This window comes from Alligator sinensis, unplaced genomic scaffold (genome assembly GCF_000455745.1).
Source record: "Alligator sinensis unplaced genomic scaffold, ASM45574v1 scaffold632_1, whole genome shotgun sequence".
Classification (NCBI taxonomy): domain Eukaryota; kingdom Metazoa; phylum Chordata; order Crocodylia; family Alligatoridae; genus Alligator; species Alligator sinensis.
In genome coordinates this window covers 25,512-51,519 of record NW_005842408.1, presented here as the reverse complement: position 1 = coordinate 51,519, position 26,008 = coordinate 25,512, and the positions used below count along the sequence as shown (strand labels likewise).

The 26,008-nt window shown below is 52.0% G+C and overlaps 1 protein-coding gene across 1 annotated transcript; it reads right to left on the bottom strand.

Annotated features, from left to right (window-relative positions):
• LOC102369156 (zonadhesin-like) lies at positions 1–26,008 on the bottom strand. The gene is made up of 24 exons (XM_025211504.1): positions 25,488–26,008; positions 23,893–24,140; positions 23,372–23,549; positions 22,476–22,584; positions 21,893–21,984; positions 21,073–21,249; positions 17,914–18,116; positions 16,985–17,129; positions 16,095–16,336; positions 15,532–15,696; positions 14,617–14,744; positions 13,168–13,436; positions 12,164–12,372; positions 11,424–11,565; positions 9,771–10,021; positions 8,650–8,779; positions 7,724–7,892; positions 6,957–7,130; positions 6,117–6,247; positions 5,458–5,657; positions 4,138–4,276; positions 2,607–2,732; positions 1,841–1,946; positions 1–245 (listed from the first exon to the last, which is right to left on the bottom strand). Exons 1-24 carry the CDS (start codon positions 25,816–25,818, stop codon positions 89–91), a joined length of 4,221 nt encoding a protein of 1,406 aa, XP_025067289.1. The 5' UTR covers positions 25,819–26,008; the 3' UTR covers positions 1–88.

Genomic DNA, 26,008 nt, shown 5'->3' with positions numbered 1-26,008 from the left:
GGGTTTTATTAGTAAATATTATTCTAGGCAAGGGTTGGGGGAAATCATGAGCTGGAAAAGGGACAACAGTCAGAAGGGAAGCAGGTCGCTAGGAGTGGTGCGGTTGATTTTCTCTCTGATCAAATGCTGTGTTGACCACAAAGCCAAGGTCTTGCTGTCCCATGCCTTGGTCTAGTGCATCTGTTGAGTAGTTCAAGGACCAAGACCTTTGACTGGCTAATCTCGATTGATCCTGCCTCTTCCTTCTGTAAGGAAAGAGTCAACGTGGGGTTACTGGTTTGCTCCACCATGCTGCCTCATGGTTAGCGACTAGCATGAGCAGACTAATGGGATCTGGGTGGGACTAAGGGGCTCCATGGGCCACATGCAGGGGTGGGTTACACCGTAATCGATGGCCACATGCAAGGGGGGGTTACACCATAACCGATGGCCACATGCAGGGTGGGTTACACCGTAACCAATGGCCACATGCAGGGTGGGTTACACCGTAACCAATGGCCACATGCAGGGTGGGTTACACCGTAACCAATGGCCACATGCAGGGTGGGTTACACCGTAACCAATGGCCACATGCAGGGTGGGTTACACCGTAACCAATGGCCACATGCAGGGTGGGTTACACCGTAACCAATGGCCACATGCAGGGTGGGTTACACCGTAACCAATGGCCACATGCAGGGTGGGTTACACCGTAACCAATGGCCACATGCAGGGGTGGGTTACACCGTAATCGATGGCCACATGCAAGGTGGGTTACACCGTAAGCAATGGCCACATGCAGGGAGGGGTTACCCCATAACCTATGGCCACATGCAGGGTGGGTTACACCGTAATCGATGGCCACATGCAGGGTGGGTTACACCGTAATCGATGGCCACATGCAGGGTGGGTTACACCATAACCGATGGCCACATGCAGGGTGGGTTACACCGTAACCAATGGCCACATGCAGGGTGGGTTACACCGTAACCAATGGCCACATGCAGGGGTGGGTTACACCGTAATCGATGGCCACATGCAAGGTGGGTTACACCGTAAGCAATGGCCACATGCAGGGAGGGGTTACACCATAACCGATGGCCACATGCAGGGTGGGTTACACCGTAACCAATGGCCACATGCAGGGGTGGGTTACCCCGTAACCAATGGCCACATGCAGGGGTGGGTTACCCCGTAACCAATGGCCACATGCAGGGGTGGGTTACCCCGTAACCAATGGCCACATGCAGGGGTGGGTTACCCCGTAACCAATGGCCACATGCAGGGGTGGGTTACCCCGTAACCAATGGCCACATGCAGGGGTGGGTTACCCCGTAACCAATGGCCACATGCAGGGGTGGGTTACCCCGTAACCAATGGCCACATGCAGGGGTGGGTTACCCCGTAACCAATGGCCACATGCAGGGGTGGGTTACCCCGTAACCAATGGCCACATGCAGGGGTGGGTTACCCCGTAACCAATGGCCACATGCAGGGGTGGGTTACCCCGTAACCAATGGCCACATGCAGGGGTGGGTTACCCCGTAACCAATGGCCACATGCAGGGGTGGGTTACCCCGTAACCAATGGCCACATGCAGGGGTGGGTTACCCCGTAACCAATGGCCACATGCAGGGGTGGGTTACCCCGTAACCAATGGCCACATGCAGGGGTGGGTTACCCCGTAACCAATGGCCACATGCAGGGTAGGTTACACCATAACCGATGGCCACATGCAGGGTGGGTTACACTGTAACCGATGGCCTGAGCACCAGGTGGTGTCTGGCTGTGCTGGTAAGCAGTGCGAATGCTGCAGCTCCCAGACCCTGCTCCTGTGTCGAGCAGCTGGGAAAACCCTTACCGGTATCCCCAGAGCACCAGGGAGATGATCAGCGCCAGCACAACAACACCCGCAGCGACGCCCACGATGATGTAGACCAGGGGGTTGTCAGAGATGACCGGGGTGTCTGTGGGGGAGAGGCAAGCCCAGGTTCAGCATGCAGGGAGTGAGCAGGTTTCCCACGTCCAGGCAGCTGTAGATCTGTCTGACGTGGCGCGTGTTGGCTTCTGGGCTCCAGCCTGGGGCAGACTCTCGCCCCTCTGCTGCCCACTCCCTCCAGAGGCAACTTGAGGTAACCATAGGTATCTCTTTGCAGGGATAAGCCCTGTGCCCACATCCTCACCATGTCTGTCAGGCACAGGCTGGGGCAGGGAACACCATCAGCTATGCCAGGTCGTGGCGTGAGCTGCATCCCAGGGGGGCACAGAGCCCCGACCCTGTATCCCACCCTGAGCACTGAGCACGTGGCAGACTCCCTGATCCCGTGGCTTTGGGATGTACCTGCAAGTGGATCCTCAGAGGCAAAGCCTCCAGAGCGTGAGCGGGACTGGGCCCTTCACCCACGACTAAGTTTCTGAGTGCCCATGCGATGTGGGCCTGAGTCCGCTTTCAATGCTGGCCTCACAGCTACTCCTGATTTGTACCCGTGTCACTGAGGGCAGCATCGGGTCCTGGCAGAAGCAGCCTGTTCGTGACTGCTCAGGCCCAGCTGTTTGCAGTCAGCGTACACTGCTTTTGCTGACCAAGCAGGTCGTGCGTCTAATGAAGCTCACAACAGCCTGTTTACCTATCCGGTCTTTCTCACAGAGAGTCCCCATGTATGGGTCAGGACAGATGCAGCTGAAGCTGGAATTGCTGTTGCTGGGAACACATATCCCGTCGTTCTGGCAGGGGTTGTGTAGACACAGAGAATCTGCAAGGAGGGAGGGGGACGTGTCAGGCTCCCAGGGGAATCCGGCCTGGGGAAGCTTTCCCCTGCTCCCCTGCATGAGAAAGGGCAGCCGGACGGTGCTAGTCCATGTTTTAAGGGGTTTCCTTGGCTCAGGGCCTGATGCCCCTGGTGCTTGACCAAGTAAGTGTGTCTTAGTGCAAATGGCCGGTGATAGAGTCAACAGAGAGGAGGGCTGGGATGGCATGGAAGAAGAACTGGAGCTGGGCTGGTCTCAGTGGGGGCAGATGACAGGACAAGGAGCAATGGGCTCAAGTTGCAGCAAGGGAAGTTGAGGTTGGATATTAGGAAAAACTCTCTCATTAGGAGGGTGGTGAAGCACTGGAACAGGTGACCCAGAGAGGTGGTGCAGTCTCCATCCTCAGAGGTTTTTAAGGCTCAGTTTGGCTGGGATGATGGAGTTGGGGCTGGTCCTGCTTGGAGCAGGGTGTTGGACTAGATGTGACCCCCTGAGGTCCCTTCCCACTCTCATTGTCTATGATTCAATGACCGAGAGAAAGGGAATAATAGAACTGGGATGAAACTTAGCTCATGCACTTGGGGAACCAATAACAGGGATTTCCCTTCTAAGCTGCAAACTCCTCCGTTGGAAGGAGGAGAGGAGAAAGACCTGCCCTGGGTGTATTAGCCAGCATCAAAATGTCCCTATGCCAGAAACACTGTAAATGCCATCCTAGAAGGGATCCAGCCTCTCCACTAGAAACAGGGAAGCAATCACACTGCTGCACCACGAGGCCCTGGGGAGACTCAAACACTGCACACAGTTTTGACTTTCCCTGTTCAGGAGAGATTCATTCAATCAGAGAAGGGGACTGGGATGATCAGGGGGCTGGAGAGTCCATCACAGGGGCATGAGCAGAGGGGCTCGGCTTGTGTCACCGGGCCAAATGGTGGCTCAGAGGGGAGACCATTGCTCTCGTTAAGGTACCAAGAGGGTAAATATCATGGAGAGAGGAAAGCTGTTTGCACTAAAGGACAAGGATAGGCATGGTTTGGGCAGGGGGTTGCACTAGATGGGACCTCTGGAGCTGTTGTCCAGCCCCACTTTTCTGCGATTCCAAGAACAAACCAGGTTCAACTGGCTGCAAATAAATGGTGGCTGGAGATCTGATGGTTTGTAAGCATGAGGAGAGCGAGGTTGTGGAAGGAGCCTCTGACAAGTGCATGCCCGAGACATTCTGGGAAGCTTTCGGCAGCACCTGACAGCCCCTTTCCCGCCTACATCCTTCCCCCCTGCCAAGAGGCCCATCCTGGGTTCCTGCCCGAGGGCCCTCCTTATACAAGGTCTGCCCGGATGAAGCGCTTGCTCCTAGAGGGACCCTGGGCAGAGAGCTTAGGGACAAGAGGACGTGCATAGAGATGGACTCACTCCGGTAGCATCCACGGGTCAAGTTGGCCACGCCGCAGACCGTCTCGGAGCCACATGGTTCTGGGAGGCAGGAGACGCTGGAGCTTTCCGTGCACACGCAGGTCTGAGAGCAGTCCTCAGTCATGAACATCTCTCCAACCTGGGAGAGAATGGGGAGTGTGAGGCTAAAAGCAGACCTCAGGTTTGTCCCAGGTCTAACTGGCCCAGGATTTGACTGGCATCAAAACAGGCATAGACACGCCATTGGAATAGGAATTAACTGAAATTATTGTTATCTCGGTATTTCACAAGCCCTTAGAACGGGACAGGGGGCTTGTGCCGCAGTAGCATCTCAGAGTAAATCCCGTGGCTGCCCCCAAAATAAATCCCATGTCCGTTGGTAGACTCAGAGGCACTGAATAAAGTCAGCCAGAAAAATAGGAGTGGATGCCTGGCTGTTCCTTGCAAATCCAGGGCCCTAGCCAGCCCCACAGCCTGCTTGCGTGCTGCCCCAGAGGGAACCCCATCATCATCATGGGCAGAGCCTGCATGTGCTTCAGGTCTGTAGCTTCACCCTATGAAAGGAGGCAGCTGCTTTCTGCTGTCTGGTAGGGGCAGGAAGCCCCTCCTGGGCAGCCGGCTCTGCAGCAGAGCTCAAGGCACAGGCATTTGCGAGGGTCCAGCCCTGTCGGCAGACCCAGGGCTGGAAGGGACCTCAAGCACCATCCAGTCCAGTGCCCTGGATGTGGGGTGTGCTGTTCCCAAGCCATTCCTACTCAGGCACTGGTTCGGCAGGAGCACCATCCATGTCAGAGGGCACTTGTACACACCACGGCATTTAATCCTTATTAATGAGCATTACAAATTTTAAACTTGTTTATTTTGGCATGCTGTGTTTGAGTTTGCACACTCACAGAGCCTGTGAGCTCTCCACTGGTGCTGCTCAGAGCCGCCAGGACTGGGCCCGCAGTGAGGTGCTAAGACAGGTCTCTGTCACCAGTGCCTAACACATCTATAAGCCCAGCATGTCCCTTCTTGCATGCGCAGTTATTCAGGGGGCAGATGAGACAGAGCTAGCCCAAACTTTCCAGTGCCATTGCACGGGCCCCCAAAGTGCTTGTATCCATGGTGCTGCTCCCGGCACTTCCTACAGGCAGGAAGGGACCCCAGGAACATGCCGTGATCTGCTCCATCCCCTGCCCTTTCTCTAAGACCCAAAACATCACAGAGCAAATGGCTGGCATGAAGCCACGCATGATTAAGGACAGATTAGGCACTGGCAAGAATTATTTGGAGAGGCCACTGGTGCCAAGCGCTGGCTGGGGAGCGGTCCCCACCCACCTTGTAGTACTGGTTGAGGAAGGTGCAGCCGCACTCTTTGTAGGGCACGCAGTCAAAGCCGCTGAGGATGTATCCGGGCAGGCACTCGCAGCCTTCGACGCAGGGCAGGTCGCACTCCGAGGCAGCTGCCAGGTTGCCGCAGGAAACGGGGCAGGCAGACGTGCATATGCTGTACGTGCTGTTGGGGGGACACTGCGGAGCTGTGGACAGAAGTCAGGAGAGGTGCATTGTACCGGGAGGCTGCAGCACGCGGGAGCACAGCGCACCGGCTTCCTGGGACCCTATTTTCTGTTCAGGTTTACTTGGGACCCCCATGAGGAAAGCCAGCACATAACTCGGGCCCAAAGCGTAGCAGCAAGAATGGGGCGCGTTAAGCTGCTCTATGGCTGTTGTGTGCCACTAAGGGTGTAGCAGACACACAATTAGCAAAAGAAAAGAGAGATCAAGGCCTATCAAAATGGGAAGTGGGGTGGGGGGTGGAAGGGGGTCTGTCTCATCTCGTGTGTAAAGAATTCAGGAGTTGGATAAACTGTAATGGGCCACAATAAAGAGGGAGCAGAGAGTGGGACCTGAGGGAAGGACGGGGTGGGGGTCCTTGGCTCTCTGAGCTGCAAACCCTGACTTGTGTGTCTGGAAAGACAGAGCGCCCTTGTGCTCACCACAGGACGTCCGCTCCCTCCAGTTCTGCACGGCGATGCCCCTCTCCTGACACACCAGCACGTACTGCTCCACGTCCCGACACAGCATCTCGTTGTTGTTGGGCTCCACGCACATGTCATACAGGCAGTTCCTGCAACACGAGAAAGCGTTCATGCCCGAAACATTTGCTGCCGTGTTGCCAGCGGCTGTCCCTTGATCCTGTGCTGGGGCTCTCGCAAAGGCTTTCCAGTAGTTTTCTGGCTGAGTAATGCAAGAAAGACTATACAAACCTGGGGACACCAGGAAGATCGGGTCAATTTGTTCTCCCAGGCTTTGCATTTGCATGCACCCGTGTGAGCAGCAAGGACATGAGTACCTGTCACAGCCACATGCGTTTCCGTTCCTGGTGGCTGACAGCTCCATCGTGGACTGCATTGTGCTAAGAGCCGATTTCCTAGATCCCTGCCAGCACGCAAGCATCCTTCCCACATCAGCCTGTATCCTCACCATTACCATGCATCCAGACCTCTGGTTTACTGATCAGCTGCTCATGAGACCCTGCTACCCTGTTACACCCTGAACGGTGGAGACTGCACTGAGAGGCAGCGCAATGCCAGCAGAGCGACTGGGCTCAGCACCAGGTGCTTCCTTGGAAGTTTCCAAGACCTTGGCTGGGATGGTGTAGTTGGGGCTGGTCCTGCTTTGAGCAGGGGGTTGGACTAGATGTGACCCCCTGAGGTCCCTTCCAGCCCTCACTGTCTATGGCTGTGCTGTTTGTGGATGCACCTGACTGTGGGGCCTCTAGAAACACCTTGAAAGAAGAGCTGGGGGAAAGGCCTTTGTCGATCCCGGGGACTTACTGCAGGAAGAAGTCTGCTGAGACATTGGCGTGACACCCTTGGAAGGGGCCGTCTGGATCCATCAGGACCCAGCAGTTGGAAGTGGCGTTGACTTGGAGCAGCTGGCTTTCCGAGCACTCGCTGAGGAACCCGGTTTCCAGCTCGGCATCGTCCAGTTCGTCATCTGCAGCTCGCCTGGAACGGGAAGTCATTGACCGCACATCAGTTTGCTCGGTGCTGTGCTCACGCTAATGCACTCTTAGCAGTACAGTGATGGGGTGCAACGCCAGATTTAAGTGAACATCTCACTGCCTCGACCTGCCGCGTCCTGGCTGGAAGAGGAACAGAGCCAGGGAAGCGAGGAGACGCAGGGAGTCAGGACAGGAGCAGAAGCATGGGGAGCCTCGCTGCATTTGGAAGTTGCCCTTGCCTCCCAAAGGCAGGGGGATGTCGGATCAACCTCTGCCTCTCCTCAGGTCATCCAGCCCAGCGGGCAGGGAGGTAAATGATCCCTGCCTGTGCCAGCATCCACGAGCCTCGCTTGAAACAGGCCGGACCCCCATTCCCACCCACCCTCCAGTCCGACATGGTGCAACTCCCTGACGTGGCACCGACCCGGGGTGCTGCAGGGGCACTGCCACCTCCTCACCCACGCTATAAAAATACATGAATGACCCCAGACAGGAAGAAGAAAGATCAAGGCTGAAGAGGGTGCCAGCAGCCTCTTTGGAGGTTATTAGGGCCTCATTAAGCATCCAGTCCTGGCCCGGTGCATATATAGGGTGTACCTGAGCCGATGGGCCGATCTCTCGACGGGGACCTTCCAGCTCTCCCCAAACACGTTCACGTTCCTCACCCGGGAGCCGTCAGGCTTGGTGAAGTCGTTCCTGTACTTGTTATCAAAATTACCGCACAGGCCTTCGACTTTGTTCTTGTAGGTGTTGGCCAGGGTGATGTCTGGGGGTTTCAGAAGGAGAAGCTGATACCGGGACCCAGCGCCAGCAAGCGCGCAGAAGGGAAGGACAGGAAGGGTAGGCAGCTCTGTGCTAGGATCGGACCGCAGGCAGGGGATGCTAGGAGGGATCCCTCCCTGAATTGCACTGGTGTCCTGTCAAAGAGGCCTTCCCTTCTTGCAGGGCTGCGGTGGTGGGTACGGGGACCCTTGCCCTCTACTCCCACGAGCAGCTCTCAGACCTGGTAGCTAAGGAGCGATCTCCCTTGTGCCAGTGGAGTCTACACTGAAATAAACTGGGTTTAAGCAAGAGAACCAGGCCCACGGCTCTAATGCTAAGATATATCCTGAGACAAGGATGCAATCCCAGGGTTCAGGGAGCAGCAGCCATTGCCGGGGTAGTGGAGAACCACCAAGGGACAGGTCTGACCCTCATCCCATCACCCCCATGAGCCACCGAGGGTGATTTTGCTTTAGCTTTAGCTGAAGTTTGGCTTTGCATGAACAGAACCAGGAACAGTCCAAGCCCCATTTTCCCTAAACTCGTGAAACACAAAGGTACCACTTTTGCCGGTTGCCTAGTTCTTGGGAAACAGCCTGTCCCCTGATTTCTGGGATGTCGTGTTGCAAAGGAGACTCACGGGCTCAGAGGATACAAGATTCCAGTCTCGTTTTGGGTGGAAATCTCCTCTGGGACACAAGGTGCCGTGGGAAGGATAAAATTGAATGAATGCTACTGTAAGTTCTCTTGATCACACTTACCTAAGTTTTCAGAGCCGTCATAGCTAATGGATAAGCCAAAATCTGTCTGCATATAAATTCTCGTTGCTCTCTGGAATATCTGGATACCCTCGTGAGGACGGGCAGGGGGGATAGCGCTCACTCCGTCCAGCTGAGAGAGAGGGAGAGCATTTTTAACACACAGTCCTGGGCCCAAATTCAAACTCGAGCCCGGTTGCAGGGAAAAAACTCCCAGCTAAGCTCTCCTGTCTTCAGGTTTTATGATAAAAGTTTCAAACAGCCATAGCTGAAGAAAACCCCTGATATTCATCTTCTTATTGCAGGTAAATGTTGCACAAAAAGAAGCTGGATTGCCCTGAAAGTCAGTATTTTCACCCTTTTTTTAACCCCCCCCCAGAGATTGCCATTCTTTGGCTAGAAAAGATGCTACCGTATGTGCACGAGCAAACACAAGACTGAATAATGATGATAGATAATGTGAGAAATAGAAGTGCAACTCCCTTAGCATGATTTGTCTGCTTCCTTTTCCCTCCTCACAAAGACCACTCTTATGGTTTTAAAAGCCCCAGTTTCTGGGGTCACGTGACTGCAAGACAATCCCAGATTTCATATTTTTTTAAGGTATCCAGGTTGTAGCTGTATTGGTCTGGTGGCAAAAGGAATCAGGACTCGTGGTCGAGATAATATCTTTTATTAGACCAACTAGATTTTTACCAAAAACTTGCAATTAAAGATTTTTTTTTTTTTTTTTTTGCGAAAATCTAGTTGGTTTAATAAAAGATATCACTTCTACCATGAGTCCTGATTTTTTAAAGTACATTTTTGTCTCTTATGGTTGAAAAGAAAGACTTGAAAACATGACCCCTGAATGTCTCAAACTCGGAGGCAATGAAAAAGGGGTGTGAATTTTTTTTTTTTAAAGCATAGGGTTTTTAAGCCAGTATCATTGCATCGAGAGCCTGACTCTCTGCTTCTGCCCATGCCAGGTTAGCAGTGCAGTACCAGAAGCTGTAATTTAATAGACACTCCCTGACGAAGGAGACTGAGGAAGTTGGTCATTGAGAGACAGCAAATCCCCAACTTTCACTGCAACGTCTTTCGTTCAGTAAGAAGCCGAGGGATGCATCAGATGTGATTCTTACCACGAGCCTCTTCCTCTGCTTGAACATCACGGTGTGGTTGTAAACGTCGACCCGGACCTCCTTGAGGAAGGTGATGCGTCGACTTCGAGGCAGAAGCTGGTTCTTGCCTTCAATGCTGAACGGCGGCAGGTGGCTGGGGACTTCGGGGACGGTCTGAGCCAGAACGTATGTGGACTTGCCTTGGAAGTGGTGCCACAAGCCGTCAAACGTCAGGTAGTGCGGGTCCCCGGTGACCAGGCACTTCCCAAAACCTACGAGGGAACAGTGTCCGTAGTCAGTCTGAATGCAGAGGCCAGTTCTCTCGTTCGAGGCCGCTGACTGGCTTGGTGTAATAACAGGCTAGAGAGTTATGGCCATTGCTTACAAAAGCTACGGCAGGTGCCCGGACTCTGTACTGGTGATGGTGACACACAGACGACCGGACAGCGACCGGCGTGGTCTTACAACGCAGAACTGCCGCTCGTCTCATTACCCAACAGTGGAGTTTCACCAGACTGTCCTTTCAGCCACGGTGTCAGGCCCAGACAGCCCGTGAAGGGTGTGCAATGTCTCTGAGCCCTCTCTCCTCCCTACTGGGTTTGCAAATCCTTGCAGCAGACCTGCTTTACCTTGTTGATAAGAGCAGGGAAGGCGGGTGCTGTGCAAGGACACATTGACCCTGCTCCCTAGATCGGTCCCTTAACACAGGGCCAGCTGCTTTCCAGTGTCCCTGGAGCACTAGGCTGCCCAAATGGGGAAGAGGGGGAGCCGGCTCTTTTGCAACCACCCCGCTCCCTTGCCCCACATTTGCAACCGCAGCAGCAGGCAGGTTTCCAGGGGACCTAATGCCACCTTCCACAAGAAACGGCTCACTCCTGATACAGCTCTCGCGAGCATGGCAGCATCTCGAGCAGAGCTGTTGGGTACAAGAGGAGCAGGCTCATCAGAGCGGCTGCTTGATGAAAGGCATCAGGGTCTCCAAAGGAGGAACCCAACATTTGCCCAACTCTGAGCTTTACTAACAGCTTCCTCTCCTCTTTGTCCTGCTGCCAAGCCCAGCTCTCAGCAGAAGACAATGGAGTCCTTGCCAAAGGATCCACATTTGCTTTCCTTCCCTCTCCTACCCCAAATTTTACCTTCCCTTGCCTACCAGGGGAGCTCAGTGGACAGCCAAGGCCTTTTCATGCTCTCGTGGCAGCAGTACCCTGCCATCAACACTATCAGGACCCAAGCAGCACAAGGTGGACCTGCCTCTCCGCATCTGGGCCCCTCCTCTGTCATCATCCTGTGCAGAGGAGGTTGAAACCCCTCACCACTGGTGTGTCAGTGTTGCATCCCCGCCGCGCGCTGCAGTGTAAATGCCAACACACGGAGCGAAGCGGGGAAAGCAAGTCCCCGTGCTGCATTACGTTTAGCAGGTGGTAAGTGAATTTGCTCTTACAGAGACTGGGATGCAAGGAGGGGAGGGGTGATGCTGGTGTCCACTAAGAGCCCTTTGCATTGCCGGAGAAGGGGAAAGGGGCTGGGAAGTGAGCAGATGTCACTGTTGCATCCCTTCCCGCGGCCCCGGCACCACCAGATGATCTGTCCTTGCAGACGTACAGGTGCATCCCGCGTGGATGGAGCTCCCGGGGCCCGGTCCCTCCCCGGCAGCTGGGCTCTGAGCACACGTACCTGTTGGTTTACATTTGTAGTTCCCGTTGTGGAGGGTGCAAACCGAGCCAATCTCACAGGTGTAGTCCTGACACGTGATGACATTTCCGTTGCGGCAGCGGCATTTCTGACCGCAGTGTTTGGTTACCCAGCTGTCCCCGACCTGGTGGGATACAAGCTGTGTTCAGGGCACCGTTCAAAAAGGGGTGATTCTTCACAAATACAATGTGGGGCCAGCAGCAAAAGAGGCGAGATCCAGCTAGGTACCACGTTGGACCCAAGAGAGGTGAGCAGTCCCTGCTGGCTCTATTAGAGCAGAGGGGAAATACCCACAATTTAACGTATGCTTGGAAAATAGATACGAACCTACCCTTGGGCTCTGTGCTGCACTCTCGTGTGCTCTGAGTCTTGCTGGGGCACTGCAGTCCTACACGGCTTATTGCCTTCATGAGATAACCGAGACACAAAAGACTGGGGCAAACTTCCTGAGCGAGCCCTGGCAAATCACTAGTGTTCAGAGGTTTTCACTGCTTTTGGGAGTCCCAGTTTTGGGTCCTATCTTTAAACTCTTTGGGGCCTGCTGTGCAAAAGCAACAAGCTCCTGCATTGCCCACTGACTTGCGTTAGAGAAGCAGTTGTCAGCGGCTCTCCTGCTCAGACCCAGTTTGTTTCTCTTGGGTCAATGTGGGCAGTGGGCCCAGGCGCCGGGAGCCGCTGAGAGCTGCAAAACCAGGCAGTCGCTTTGGACCAAACCCGCTTACGCTGTAGTAGTTGTCCTTGTTGTCCCTGCAGCCGCAGTCCCTCAGCGGCACGCAGCGGTCATTGCTGAGCACGTAGCCATTGTTGCACACGCAGCCTTCTGTGCACTCGCCCGGCTTCTCACACAGGGTGGGCGCAAAAATGTCGTTGCAGGTGGCCGGGCAGAGAGGAGCGCAGGCAGTGTAGTGGCTGTGCGAGGGGCAAGGTAATGCTGCACGGATGGAGAGAACAAAGACAGCAGGATCGACACGGTCCCTTGCCCACAGGTACGATGCTAATACAGTCAGGGTGCAGACGCCAGCCACGTTCACCTGATTTTCACATGGTTATTTAATAACTCTAGCTTCTGGCTTTTTTTAAAGAGCAGCTGAGCCTTTCAGAGCTATCCATCGCTCAGCCGGGGCATTTTGGAGCTGGCGCGGGTTGCTTTTAGAGCGTTTCTGTTCAGTGTTGGGTGCTGCAAGGGCCACTGATAACTAATAATTGTACAGAAATCTTCCTTGGGTTGCAGTCACAGTCACGCGTCACCTGCCCTATTTCATGGCGGGGGCAGAAAGCAGACATGCACAGTTCAACTGGCTGGTTGAGCTGAGACGACGGCTCTTTTGCGTTGTGGGAGTGATCCAAGCACTGATGATGAATCTGGCCCTTAACGGACCCCAGGCCAAGTCCTTCGGCCTCGCTCCAACAACACTTGCAGAATGAAGACATTTAAAAACCATTTCCCCCAATGCACTCACACATTTCTAGGTGCCCTATGGTCTTCCCTTATCTCCCCTCTCTTCTCTAACCTCATTGCAGCACCAAATGTCCACCCAGCTCCTCAAACCAACCCAGCTCTGAGTTGCTGTTCATAGATGGGCCCAGTCCCGAGCAGGGGACACAGTTTTCAGGATCTGACTCCAGCACAACCCAGTGCCCAAATGCTAACTAGCACCAATAAAGGCTGCTGGTTAATTTTCCCCTCTCAGCCATGCAAACCAGGTTGGTCTCTCCGCGCACTTACGGCAGAACGTGCCGTTCCTCCACATGATGCTCTCCCCGTCTTTCTTGCAGGTGTCCACATAAGCCTGAACGATGTCGCAGAGGGTGGACTTCATGCCACCATACTTGCACATGTCGTAGACGCAGGTCTTGATGAAGAGCTCGGGATCAACCAGGTGATGGCACCGCTTGAAGGGGTCTGACATCAAGGCATTGCACTGCTTTTCCATGTTTGGTCTGGCACCAGCAGTGCAGGGAGGGTTAGGCTCGTCTCCTTTGTCTGGTAAGCAGCTGCAAGGAAACACAACCACAGAGGATTTTAGTCTGAAATACCACTGGGCACGCTGAGGCTCAGACCCTGATGGGAACATTTGTTGCTGGTAGGAAGAGTCAGGCGAGTAGTTCTGGAGGCCACAGTCCTTTCTACTCAAGGGGAAAAAAAGATGAGTGACAAATGCAGGCTTTTTCTGCCTCGCCAATCAATCTCTTCCCTGCTTTCCCCTTGAGGGAAGAAAGGGAGCTTGGATTATCCGCACAATCAAACGTTCTTGCCTTGTGTGTTGGCTCATGTTTGCATGTGCAAACCCTTACAAGATATGCATAGGCAACGAACCATTTAATATGCACACACAACTTTTGTGTACATGAACACGTGTCCCTGAAAACAATGCAAACGTAAGTATGGGAAGCACTTAAAAAACATGGGTGTTCATAGCCTTCCCAAAAAGATGGTTCGCCCACTGCTTACAGCAACAGATCTGGGCAGTAAAACAGCTTAGGGACTTACTGGGCCCCTGGCAGATGTTACACTTAAGACATGATTAACCAAGTCTAACATAATTGTGTAGGCCACAGTCAGGCACAAAGGGATCTGGTGGTTATCGTAGATCCTGAGATAAATCTGAGTTAACGGTGTGATACTGCTGCAAAAAGGCAAATCGTATTTTGGGGAGTTTTAAATGAGAAGAGTTGCATGTAGGACATGGGACGCAATTAGCCTACTCTGCTCAGCAAGGAGGAGGCGTCAGATGGAGTAGCGTGTCCAGGTTGGGGCACCACGCTTTAAGACGAGTGAATCCAGGGGAGAGCGACGAGAACAAGCCACCGAGGGACATGAGGAGAGATTGAAGGAATTGGGTTTGGGTCAGCGCTCTCTTCCGGCCCGGCTTTTCTACAATTCTGCCCGTCCATCCGCCCGCGCTGGGTGCTCACAATGCAAATAACACTGACTGGCAGTGTTATCTGGGTGCTGCACTAGAGGGTTTAGGTGCTTGGCAGTCCAAGCTCCTCATCTCCTGGCATCTCACTGAACTGATCTCCGCTGCAGCCCCAGCTTCTCGAAGGAGAGGCACCAGCTCTAGAAGCAGTCTGGCCAATGCATGTTACAAAGCAGGAAAATCACTGAAATACCTGCATGGAGATGGATACCCCAAGAGATACAAATGGGATGAGGAAAAGGAGTCAGGTTTACCCTCGTTCGCTGTCGGCTTCCACTTTCCAGCTGTTTCCAAACTGCGCAACGTTACTCGCCTGCAGATGATTGGGCATGAGCAGGTCATCATCCTTCCTGCCGTTGTAGTTGCCGCACATGCCACACACCTGAGAATCAAGAGAACGAGGTTACAAGCACTGCGCCCCTATCCCAGCACCGCTGGGTGATGGAGAAAAGAAATACGCTGAGACGCTGGGTAACAGCTAGCCCCGTAATCAATAGTTCAGATGTGGGTGGTACCATTTAAATAGACAAAAGAGAAATGAAGTGATACTGGATACACCAGCAGCCAACCTTTATGGCAGGAGTGTCACAAATTAGTCCTGTGCCACTGATCCCCTTCCCTTGTGTGCTCTACTGCTCTGCTTTCTGTTTCCTGGATCCTATGACCCCAGCTGACTTCCTGCCCTTTGGGCGGGGGGCTGGACTCGATGATCTTCCGAGGTCCCTTCCAGCCCTGATGTCTATGAAATCTATGAAATCCTTCCCTATCTGCTGCTCTTCCCTTCCCCGATCTGCCCCGTGCCACATTCAGAGGCTGCCCATACCACTAGTGCACCTGTCCTGCAGTGGGTCACCCCTGCTGTAATACATCTGTGATCCCCTACGACTTCACAGCATGCACCGTTATGCCGAGGGCACTTTTTGCATCTAGGTGCCAGCTACTCGTCCCGTTGTGTCACTTCCTGTAAATGCTCCTTTGAACCGTGAGCGATTGGTTGTAAAAAAAGAAAACAGAGGAGAAATGCCTTGTGTGCACACAGCAGTCCTACAATGAGAGACGCGGTAGTAAAGCAGGAGAAGGAAAATGAATAAAAATGAACGGGGGTCGCAGAAAAGGAAAATCCCGTGTTTTGAAGCAACAACCGTGATTCATAAGTTACTGAATTTCACCTTTGAGAAGTAAGAGTCCGGGAGACTGATTTCCAAGTGATGGTCTCCATCGTATTTCACCACCAGCCCGAAGTCGGTTTCCACCACCACGTACAACCCCACATTGCCAATGGACACGCCTCGCATTCGGTTCTTCACCGGAGCGTAGACTCTCTCCTTGTTGAGCTGTGACAACAGACCTTTCATCAGCGCCAAACACAGTCTCCCGTTACAGCATTTTTTTTGATCCGGGCTTATTTTCTCCAAGGATTTAGAGGATTCCCCAGCAGAAACAGGCCTTGTACATCCCCCCTCCCCCCTAATGAAATGTCAACGGCAGCCATGACCCGTCCTCTGTCTAAATGGACAGTGTTCCTATCTCATGCCTTCATGAGCACATCAGAAGGGTCAAAAGGCTCTCCACTCCCAGCTGGAGGTGGTGCTTTCAAATCCAGTTGTACTGGGACAGCCATGGGTATCAAAGAAGCACGGACACACTTCTCTGTGAGACAGGGCACTTCCTTGCCCTGAATCAGCCACTGCATGCTTGCTGTCCTCAACACATAAAAAGCACCACCACATACCAGGATGCTCCTGCTTTTCTGGAGGGTGATTCGGTTGTCATACACATCGATGTAGACTTCTTTGAGGTACGTGGCACCTCTCTGTCCCCTGTCTTCATTTTTGCCTCTGATGGTCACTGGAACGACGCTGTTGTTGTTGCAGGTTTCAACCAGGGTGTAGGTGCAGGTGCCCAAGAAGGTGAGCATTGTTTTGTCGAAGGTGAAATAGTGGGGGTCACCTACCACCTGACACGATGCGCTCCCTGAAGGTTAAAGGAAAGGTCATAGTGATCTACGGTAGCTAAGGAGTTTTGTTCTGGCATCAGGCATTGCAAACAAGAAAAGCCCCGAAGTAGGGTCCAGAGACCCGATCCTCACCATTCCCACTCAGGCGGACTCCCACTGGGGACAGCCCAGATTCATGCTGGTGACATTTAGGGCTACATTTTCCAAAGGCATCTCCTAACCCTTGTTTGCGAAACATGTGTAAACATGTAGTTGTACATGCCAAGTGCGCCACTTGTTCTGGTGTGCTGCTGGGTACTTGCATGTACTGTGGACTGCCTGTGTGTGGCCTGCCAGCACGTGTCCTTTGCAAAACCAAATTGGGCACTTGCCATTTTTAAATTGGGTCCTCAGGGTCAGAAGCTTCCTCATTCATTCCTCAACCCGAGTTCATGCCTCTGATTCAGGGCATTTGGTCATTTGGGGCATGGTTCTGCACCCCCAGCACACCTGCTGCAGTTGAGGAAAGCCCAGCATTTGCAAGATGGGAATTTGCCTTTTAACGTCTCTGAGCACTGGGAGAAGTCAGCAGTGAGCATCTCCACCGTCACACAAAAGATGAAAGCCCTTCTACATCAGGAAGGTCTAATGCCGAATTCCCACCTGGACTGTCAGGGAGAACTTACCAGAGGCATGGCAGCCCAGGACCCCATCCTGTACGTTGCAGTTCTCCTTTATGCCGCATTTCCAGGCTACACACGTGATGTCGCTGTTGTTGTTGCAGGTGCAGCGCTCAGTGCAGGTCTCATGGGTAAACCAGCTTTCACCCAGCTGTGGGAGGAAGCAGCAAACATGAACACACATGCTACCAAGGAGAGAGAACCGTGTTTCCCATCAGGGTGATTCAAGGAGTCTGGAATATCTGGGAGTGTGTACACATGTATTGATTTTATGACAGTTAAATTGGCTTAACTTTTTTAAAGCCAGCTTAACTGGCAGAGAGTACACATGTATATGGAGCAGAGTTGGCTTACATTTGGCACAAGGTAATACACCTCTGAGATGTGGTATTTTGAGCCACATTAGTTAAGTTGACTTAGCTCACAAGACAGCTGCCACCATGTCAACGAGCTGTACATGTGTACGCTCCAACATGGCTTAACTTAAGTCGCCTTATTTTAAGTCAGCTTAGTTAAGTCGCCTTATTTTAAGTCAGCTTAGTTAAGTTGCCTTATTTTAAGTTGTCTTGGTATGTGTGTACACACTCCAAGTGCCTGTCAACCCATCTGTTGCTGGGAAGAATGGCAGAACATTACATCTCCAGAGGTATGAGTTCCAGTTCTGCCCAGTCCTGTGCCAAAGGCTAGCCCAGTCGGTCCAGCTGTAAATGGGGTCCTGGTCACAGCCACATCCCTCATCACTCCCTTGTACACTGTTGGCTATAGGAACTGGAGTGTCTTAACCTCATTAGCCCGATGGCTCATTAGGCTCAGGCAGACTTTGGATGCCATCCATTCTACTGCATGCCATGCACATATGTACATGTTCATGAACATATGATGCAAAATGAAACTGCATTGGTAATTATGGTGACACGGTGCTTGGGGAAACTTGCCTGATGATACTTCTTATCAGCATCGATGCAACCGCAGCTCTCCTGGGGCACGCATTTGTCTCCACTCAGAAGATAGCCCTCACTGCAGAAACAGCCTTCCATCGGTGAGGAGCTGCAAGAGCTGAGTGTGGAGGGAGTCAAGCAGGTGAGCGGACACACGGTATTGCAGCTCTCATACTGGCTGTGTGCCGGACAGGTTATTGCTACAAGCAGGAAGGAAAACCAGGCAAACTCAGACAAAACAATTCCCAAACCATCTTCTTAGAACGGCCACTGCCGGCTCCCTACAATGCATCTTTCAAGCCACGTGTGGCTGGAGACGTGTGTCCAGCAGTGGCTGCTGATGCTTTTCTCAAGGACTTGGATAGTAGTGTTTTTTGTTGGGAATGACACAGAAAGACAAACGATCCATGGTTAGGGGCTGGCTGTATCCAAGGATTGCTCATGAGCAGGATGAGACCTCCACCCTTTCACATGCTGGTAAAATATGGGTGGCAACAGAGGGCAGCTGCTTGCATGGCACCTCTGGCTGGTGGCTCGTATGAAAGCAGCCCTGGTGGGTCTCAGCAAACAGGTGTCCAAATGTCCCAAACAAGTCCAGAGAGGCCCAAGACTGCATGTGTGCAGTCAGGGGAACTATCACAGTACATGCATCAGAGCTTCTGCAGATCTCTAAGCAGCTGCACAGGTGCAGACATCCATGATGTAAGCAGGGAGCTGGGACACAGCTGGGGTTACCCCTTCTACCAATGCTCCCCAAAGCCAGGGGGACCACTTCTCCCACCAGTGCTCTTCTCTTCCCTGCAGTTGCATGAGCTTAAGACAAAAGACAGTGCTGGGGGAAGTCGCCCCAAACCTACGTGACCACCCAGAGCAGGGGCAGGCAGCTGCACGGGGCAGGGATGCTGTCAGCAGCCAAGGGCTTTTCACAGCCAATCCAGTACTTAAAATTCAGTCCTAGCCATTACCACTGGAGTGGCCTGTGGTGAGTTTAATCCCACTTGAGCTTCTAGTGCAACTCCCCAGACAGTAGACGCTGCATGAATGGGGAGAGGATTTCAGCCTCTCAGGCTCTGTTATTTCACTGGCACTAAACTTACACAAATTAAAGGAATAAAAGACTCTCTCTGGGGACAAGTATGGCCCCCTTAAGGTACTGACTATCTGAGCACCCGCCAAGTATTTAAAAAAAGAAACAAGAATTACACCCTGTCTTCTTCTTCCCTCCCAGTCGCTTATAGAGAGAAAATGCTGTTCTTTCATCCGCAGCGCGTTCACAGCAGACGCCTGCTTCCGTCACTCGGAGCAGGTTGCACTTTGCGATCCGGAGGTGTTTGTCCATCTCTGATCTACAAAGCCCGGGCTACTTTTAGCTGGCTCGCACAACTAATTGCTTCATGTACAGTTGAGGTCCTGTTCACTTCCAGTCCTGCAGCAGCTCCCCTTATTTTTTCAGGTGATCACCACCAGTGGTTTCAGCTGCTGGTCCAGACACCAGCTTCTTGTCTGGTCCCCAATGGACTTTATACTATTGATTTAGGGAGCACCATGTTACGCAGCTTTCTAATGCTTCTGGTTTGTCCCACTCTGCAGTTGTACCCAAGTTTTAAGTCTTCAGCTCCCTGACTGTTGCAAGTCCAATGCTTTCACCCTGAGATTTGGACTTTCCATGCTTTTCCTTGCTCCGCCCTGTCTTTTTACATTATGCCTGTCTCCATTCTGCCATCTGCAAGGACTGACTTGTCAGATGCTTTTAAATCAGGGGTCATGCTAAAGTCAGGGCCAATGTTCTCCAATACAAGCATCTCCTAGAGTCCCCTTAATAGGATTTTATGGTATGGGTTGCATATAGAGCCAGCTGTCAACCCCAGGAAGGCCAGTGTAACTCTGCAGGACCTTCACCAAAACCCATGCAACTCAACACGGCGTTACTAAAATCAGCAGCAGCTCCCCAAGGCTTCCAGGTCTGTGTTTTTGGGGATACGGACCCCAGTGGGAAGACAAGGCGTGCAAGTCAGGCCCGCTCATGATATATCCCTGCATCACACAACCAGGGGTGCAGCATAGGTAGATCCCTGTAAGTTCCCTCTTACTAGTTAATGCTGTAGCTAATTAATCTGGAGAGAGTTCAGAGGGCTCCTGATTAGTTTGGGCTATGAGAGCTTTGCATGTCTAACAACTTGGAGGGAACAGCTGTTTGCCCAAGATCTCCCTTTAAATGAGCTGCAGCCTGGAAGCCAGCGCCGAGTCTCTGGGGCCTCGGCACATCCGCGTGCTGGCACGGGCTTTGCAGGGGAGTCGCCAGTGGAGCAGAGCTGCAGTTTGTTGGTATTTCCCCTGTGCAGAAGCTCACATCAAATACAGCTGAGCGTAATGAAACTTTCCTTAGAAGCTAATAAGAAGCGTTTAAACTGAAGCGTGTAATTAGGCAGTGGGTATTTAACATCAAACAGGGAGCTAACAACTGAGTTAGAGGCAAATCCCAGTTCATTATGGGATGGAATTGATTCAGACTGCATTAAACTTTTGGGGACCTTTGCTCCTCCCATCAGCCTCCAGCACATCCTCTCCCCCGCACTTCCCTTCCACTGCACAGACTCTGCATCTTCCCCTCGCCCTACTTCCCTATACCTCTCCAGGCCATCAGCCCCAGGCCTCAGGATTACAAAGGTCTTTTCCTAACCCTCTCCTCGCTGTGGGTTGTGCACAGTGGGTGAGCCTTACAAAACGTGCATACACCTGTTGCCCCTGCAGTACCTTGCCCTTGCACCAAAAGAGGGATTTGCTTCTGCATGTACGACTATCCTGCATGCACAAGCTCCTATAGTTCACCCAGCATGGGGCTCTTCCCTGTGGAGCTAAGCAGGGGATACAGAGGATTCAGAGAACCAGCCTATGTCCTTTTAGTGACAGGTGGGCCTGAATCTGAAGATGACAACACAGCGCGGGAGTGCTCCGTGCACCCATATCTGAATGCTTTGCAAGGCTGGGGGAGAATCAACCTAAACATCATGCAAAACCTAGGCAAGTACTCCATGATAAAACTGGACAGGCTCCTGGCATGACAAAGGGACAGATCCCATTCCCAGACAGAAGCAGCTCCACCTTTTGAGCAACTCTTATGTCCAGAAAGTAACCGATGTGTATGGCAATACTCACGGCAAAGTGTAGCACTCCTCCACTTGATGCAGATCCCAGCGCTTGAACACGCCTCAGCGTAGGCCTGCAGCCCGTAGCACAAGGACATTGCCTGCCCTCCAGTGAGACACATGTCATAGACACAGTTACTAAAGAAATTCTCCCAATTCACCTTGGCATGACAGTCCTTGAAGACACCTGGATGAGTCAAGGAAGAAGCCCAGAAAGAGAAGATGAGAGAAGTCGAGCCCCTACACTACCCCATCCCCTGCCATGGCAAGAAATGTGCCACTAGTGCTCCAGGCTGGTCTCTCTAAAACAAGACAAATAGCACACATGCAAATGCCGAGATGGGCTGAGTCCTGCTCCTTGTGTTTACATGGGTGAGCACAGGGTCCCTCGAAGAAAACACAGTGCTCGCTGGTATAGCGCGGGCATATACCAGTTGCTGGTATCTGACATTTCCCACCAGCTCCCCGTGCTCAGAGTGGAAAATGCACGCAGGCTGTCAGAAGCCAGTAGCTGGCATAAATGTGCATCAGAGAGCCCGCTGCCCTGCTCCTCCAAGAAAGCAGAGCGGGCATTGCTAGCACATGGGCAGGCGGCAGTGGTGGAGCAGCTTTTACAGGCTTCTGGAGCACAACAAGGAGACAACCTGCCTGCTCAGGACGTTCAGGTCCCCCCAACTCCTGTGGGTCCTGCTGCACTTGTCAGTATTGGGGATGACACACATTTTGGATGCAGACATAGAACAAAGGGTCCCGGAGAGCAGGCCAGCCACCGTGGCCATCTGCACCGTACTCGATGCGCCTGCCCAGAAAACAAGCCGCGGGGGCCCTACCTGCTGGATCGGAGATCATGCCACAAGCCGTGTTCTTCTTCACTTCGCTCTCCAGCTTGGGGTCACAGGTCCCGGGAGGATCACTGGAGCATCTGGGTGAAGCAAGAGAGACAACATCAATTTATTGCTCAAAAACAAAGCTCAGACAAATGCTGGTTTTGCACTACAGGGTGGGCTTTTTTGTTCTCACAGCCAACCTCCACCCAAGGCCATCTTCTACCCCACTACAGGGACACCATAAGTGGGACTCCTCTTCCCACTGTGCTTTGAGACATCCCTAGACTCATTCGGGGAAATGGGAATGAATGGGAGAACACAGCTACTAAACAAAGGAGTGGGCTCACTTCAGCCCTTCTCGCCTGGCGCGTGCCTCTTGGATGGAGACTTTGAAGGCAAGAGATAGGCAGGCTAGCTGCTCACTCACTGCTTTGTGTAAAGAGGGATCCCTGGGTTTGCTGGAGAGAATGGGGATTTTGCTTAATCCCAGTATGGGACCAGGCAGTAGAAACAACATTGCTGGGCATACTGCAGGACAGCATGCAGTGCATTTTGCTAGAATTTCTTCAGCAACTCCTGTACATACACGGTGTTGTTCTCTGGCACTACCCAACTGTCTCCAAGTTCTGTGGAATCTCGCGCAGCGTAACCGTCGGGCTTTATGTTGTCATCACCTGGATTATTGTTGTAATTGCCTATAAAGGGGGTAAAAAAGACAGACTTGAGACTACACGAAACCCACAACGGCCAAATCATTGCATGATTTGTACCATGTACTCTGATGAACTTGCTTGTGTGATGAAAGAAGGTTCAGCCACTGGAAGATCTCTTTGGTTGTGACCCCACCGAGCATGTCTACATGAGATGTTACTGCGCAGTAGCATTGCCGAGCACTAACTGTGCGGCGATGATACTGCGCAGTGGTAAGAAAAGTAGCAAGATAGTGCGCAGCATCAGAAAAAACCCCATGTGGCGATGGTACTGCTAAAAAGAAGCCAAAGCTATCATTTCTGAGTTGAATCCCAGGTTACCAGGATTGTGTCAGGTACCTAAAGCCACAGTGTTATTCTCTAAATAAACCAGTGGTTCTCAACCGGGTGCCTTGAGACCCTTTCAAGGGTGATGTGGGGTGCCACGCAATGTTAGCATGGTTAGGTGTGCAAACACTATTCACAAGATAAACTCAGAGATTTCAAATAGGAATCCAGAGTGTTCAACACATCCTGACCTGCTCTGTGCAACAGAAAAACAGCTCTATTATTTTTCTGTAGTCAAAACATGAGTGAAAATTAAGAGCTGGCATTTTACGAGGGGGTCCTTGAGGTTACAAAGGTTGACAGCTACTCCCCAATACTCTGCTTTATTTAAGGACTAGATTTATATAGAGGAGAACACAGCCTGATACAAAACTAGTCAATCGCTGGCCTTCAGCTATTAAATCTAGGTCTCTAAAGCCCTAAAATGCAAGGACGTATAACTCACCGCAGAGGCCACAAAGCTGGCCCTGGTAATTAGAGGGCACTGAGACTTCTGCATAGTGATTTCCATCAAATCTGACCCAGAGTCCAAAATCGGTTTCCAGGTGAATATAGCCGCCAATGCTTAGGATCTTGATTTTGCTTCCAATGAACACAGGCAGATTCACCCTTCTGCCATTCACCTATACAAGAAGATGGGAAAATCAGCTGACAGCTGTCTACATTCCCACGATTCCCAGTGAATAGCCCACAAATCTTCCGGCAAATGAGTTTACCAATAGGGGTATTCTGATCAATGCAATGAATGTGAAGAGAATATCACAGAATGTTTTTAGAAAGCAAATTTCAACTGAGTAATCAGGAATATTCTCAATGGACTCGGAGAGGCCTTTTCAACAAATACACCACGTGGCCTGTATGCCCAGCCAAAATAGCTCATGTTTTCACATGTCTGCACGTCTCATTTTAGGAAGATTGAATATTTTAAGGCCATCTAATATTAAAATACACATAATTGGTTCTTACATTCACTTTCCTGTTCTTCAGAAGAGAAATCTGATTGTCATAGACCTCCACGTGCACTGACTTTACATAAGAAACTTTGGTGTTGGAGCCTCGGTGCTCATTGGTCGTGGACACAGCAAAAGGAAGAAGCCCAGTAGAGGCATTGCAGACTTTGGAAAGGGTGTAGGTGCAGGTGCCCATGAAATGGTGAACCTTCTGGTCAAAGGTATTATAATGTGGGTCCCCTGATGCACTGCAGATAGCCCGACCTTGGAAGAAAGACACGTGGATTAGTTACATGCAAATCTCTCCTACATTGACTTAAATTTCTTGCTCCCGAGCACACTGCTTGGGTGTCCGCACACTGTGCATGGAAATTAAGAACAAATTATCACAGCGGCAGCCAGGAGCAGAGTGGCTAGCAGCCCCGCCGCCTGCCCACAATTGGCCCACTGTGCTGCTCTAATGAGAAGTCATATCCCTGGCTCAGAGGAAAGAGAAGGAAGTTATCCCATCAATGCACTTATTCATTTGGTAGAAGCAAGCCTGAGCTCCACCAGATGCATTCCCCCTTACTGGCCAGCACCTGCTCTGCTCCCTGCACGTGCAGGATTTAGGGAGAAACAGGGAGTGGTCACTAGTTCACATTCATTTCTGTAAATGCAAATCTCCAGAAATGAAGGACCTCTATATACATAGGAACAAAGTTACACAGGCCTGGAAGGGACCTTGCGAGTCATCAAGTCCAGCCCTCTGCTGTCACCAACCATCGTGTCGTACAGTCCCTGATCATAGTTTCATAGTTTTAGGGTCGGAAGGGACCTAATAGATCTTCTAGCCCGACCCCCCGCCAGGGCGGGAGACCAACCCAAAAAAACCAAACAAACAAAAACAACCAACAACAAACCCTAAAAACAAAAACGGGACTCAAATGAGTCCAGCCAGGTAGGCATCCAGCCTCTTCTTAAAGACCCCCAGGGTAGGGGCCAGCACCACCTCCCTTGGAAGTTGGTTCCAGCTCCTAGCCGCCCTAACTGTGACGTAGTTTTTTCGGATGTCCAATCTGTACCTCCTCTCCATCAACTTGTGCCCATTACTCCTTGTTATGCCAGCGGGGGCTAGGGGAAACAGCGTCTCCCCCAAACCCTTCTGGTTTGGGGGAGACCAAATCATGTTCCACCTTAAACGTAACAAGGACTTTTGCTCCTGCTCTTAGTACTGAAAGCTACTAAACAGCTTTATTATATCACTTGGATTTAGTTTCTTTCCTCTTTTTCTTGCAAGAAACAGAAGTGCTTCACAGCACTCATTTCTGGGTCAGTGTGCAAATCCAGGCTAAATCCGCTTCCATTCCTGTTTGCCTGGGGTGGGGCAGTTCAAGGGAATGCTAAAGCCCCTTCAGCACTAGGACGAGGGTTCAAACCAGTCCACTAGCCTAGTGCAGAAGTTGTGAACGTGTGTTAACGGTTCTGTGTCCTCAGTGAAACCCCCTCCCTTAGCACTGACTGGAGGTGGCGCGTGGGAGGTGGAACTGCTTTTGCTCATGCTATGCTGGATAACTCAACTCTCAACCTAGCAGCAAGTGACAAAAAATTCAGGTCACTGCTAAGAATTACCTAAAGGTGGAACTGTGGGCGTTGTCTGCGGTGTTGTAGATGGAGTGGACACTGATGTTGATGAAGCGGTGGTTGTTGCAGAGGAGCTTGGAGAATAGGTTGGTGGCTCTGTTGTACTCAGAGGAGTGGAGGCTGACATGGATGAAGTGGTGGTACCAGAAGTGGTGGTAGTAACAGAGGAGCTTGGAGAATAGGTTGGTGGCTCTGTCGTACTCAGAGGAGTGGAGGCTGACGTGGATGAAGTGGTGGTACCAGAAGTGGTGGTAGTAACAGAGGAGCTTGGAGAATAGGTTGGTGGCTCTGTCGTACTCAGGGGAGTGGAGGCTGACATGGATGAAGTGGTGGTACCAGAAGTGGTGGTAGTAACAGAGGAGCTTGGAGAATAGGTTGGTGGCTCTGTCGTACTCAGAGGAGTGGAGGCTGACGTGGATGAGCTGGTGGTACCAGAAGTGGTGGTAGTAACAGAGGAGCTTGGAGAATAGGTTGGTGGCTCTGTCGTACTCAGGGGAGTGGAGGCTGAC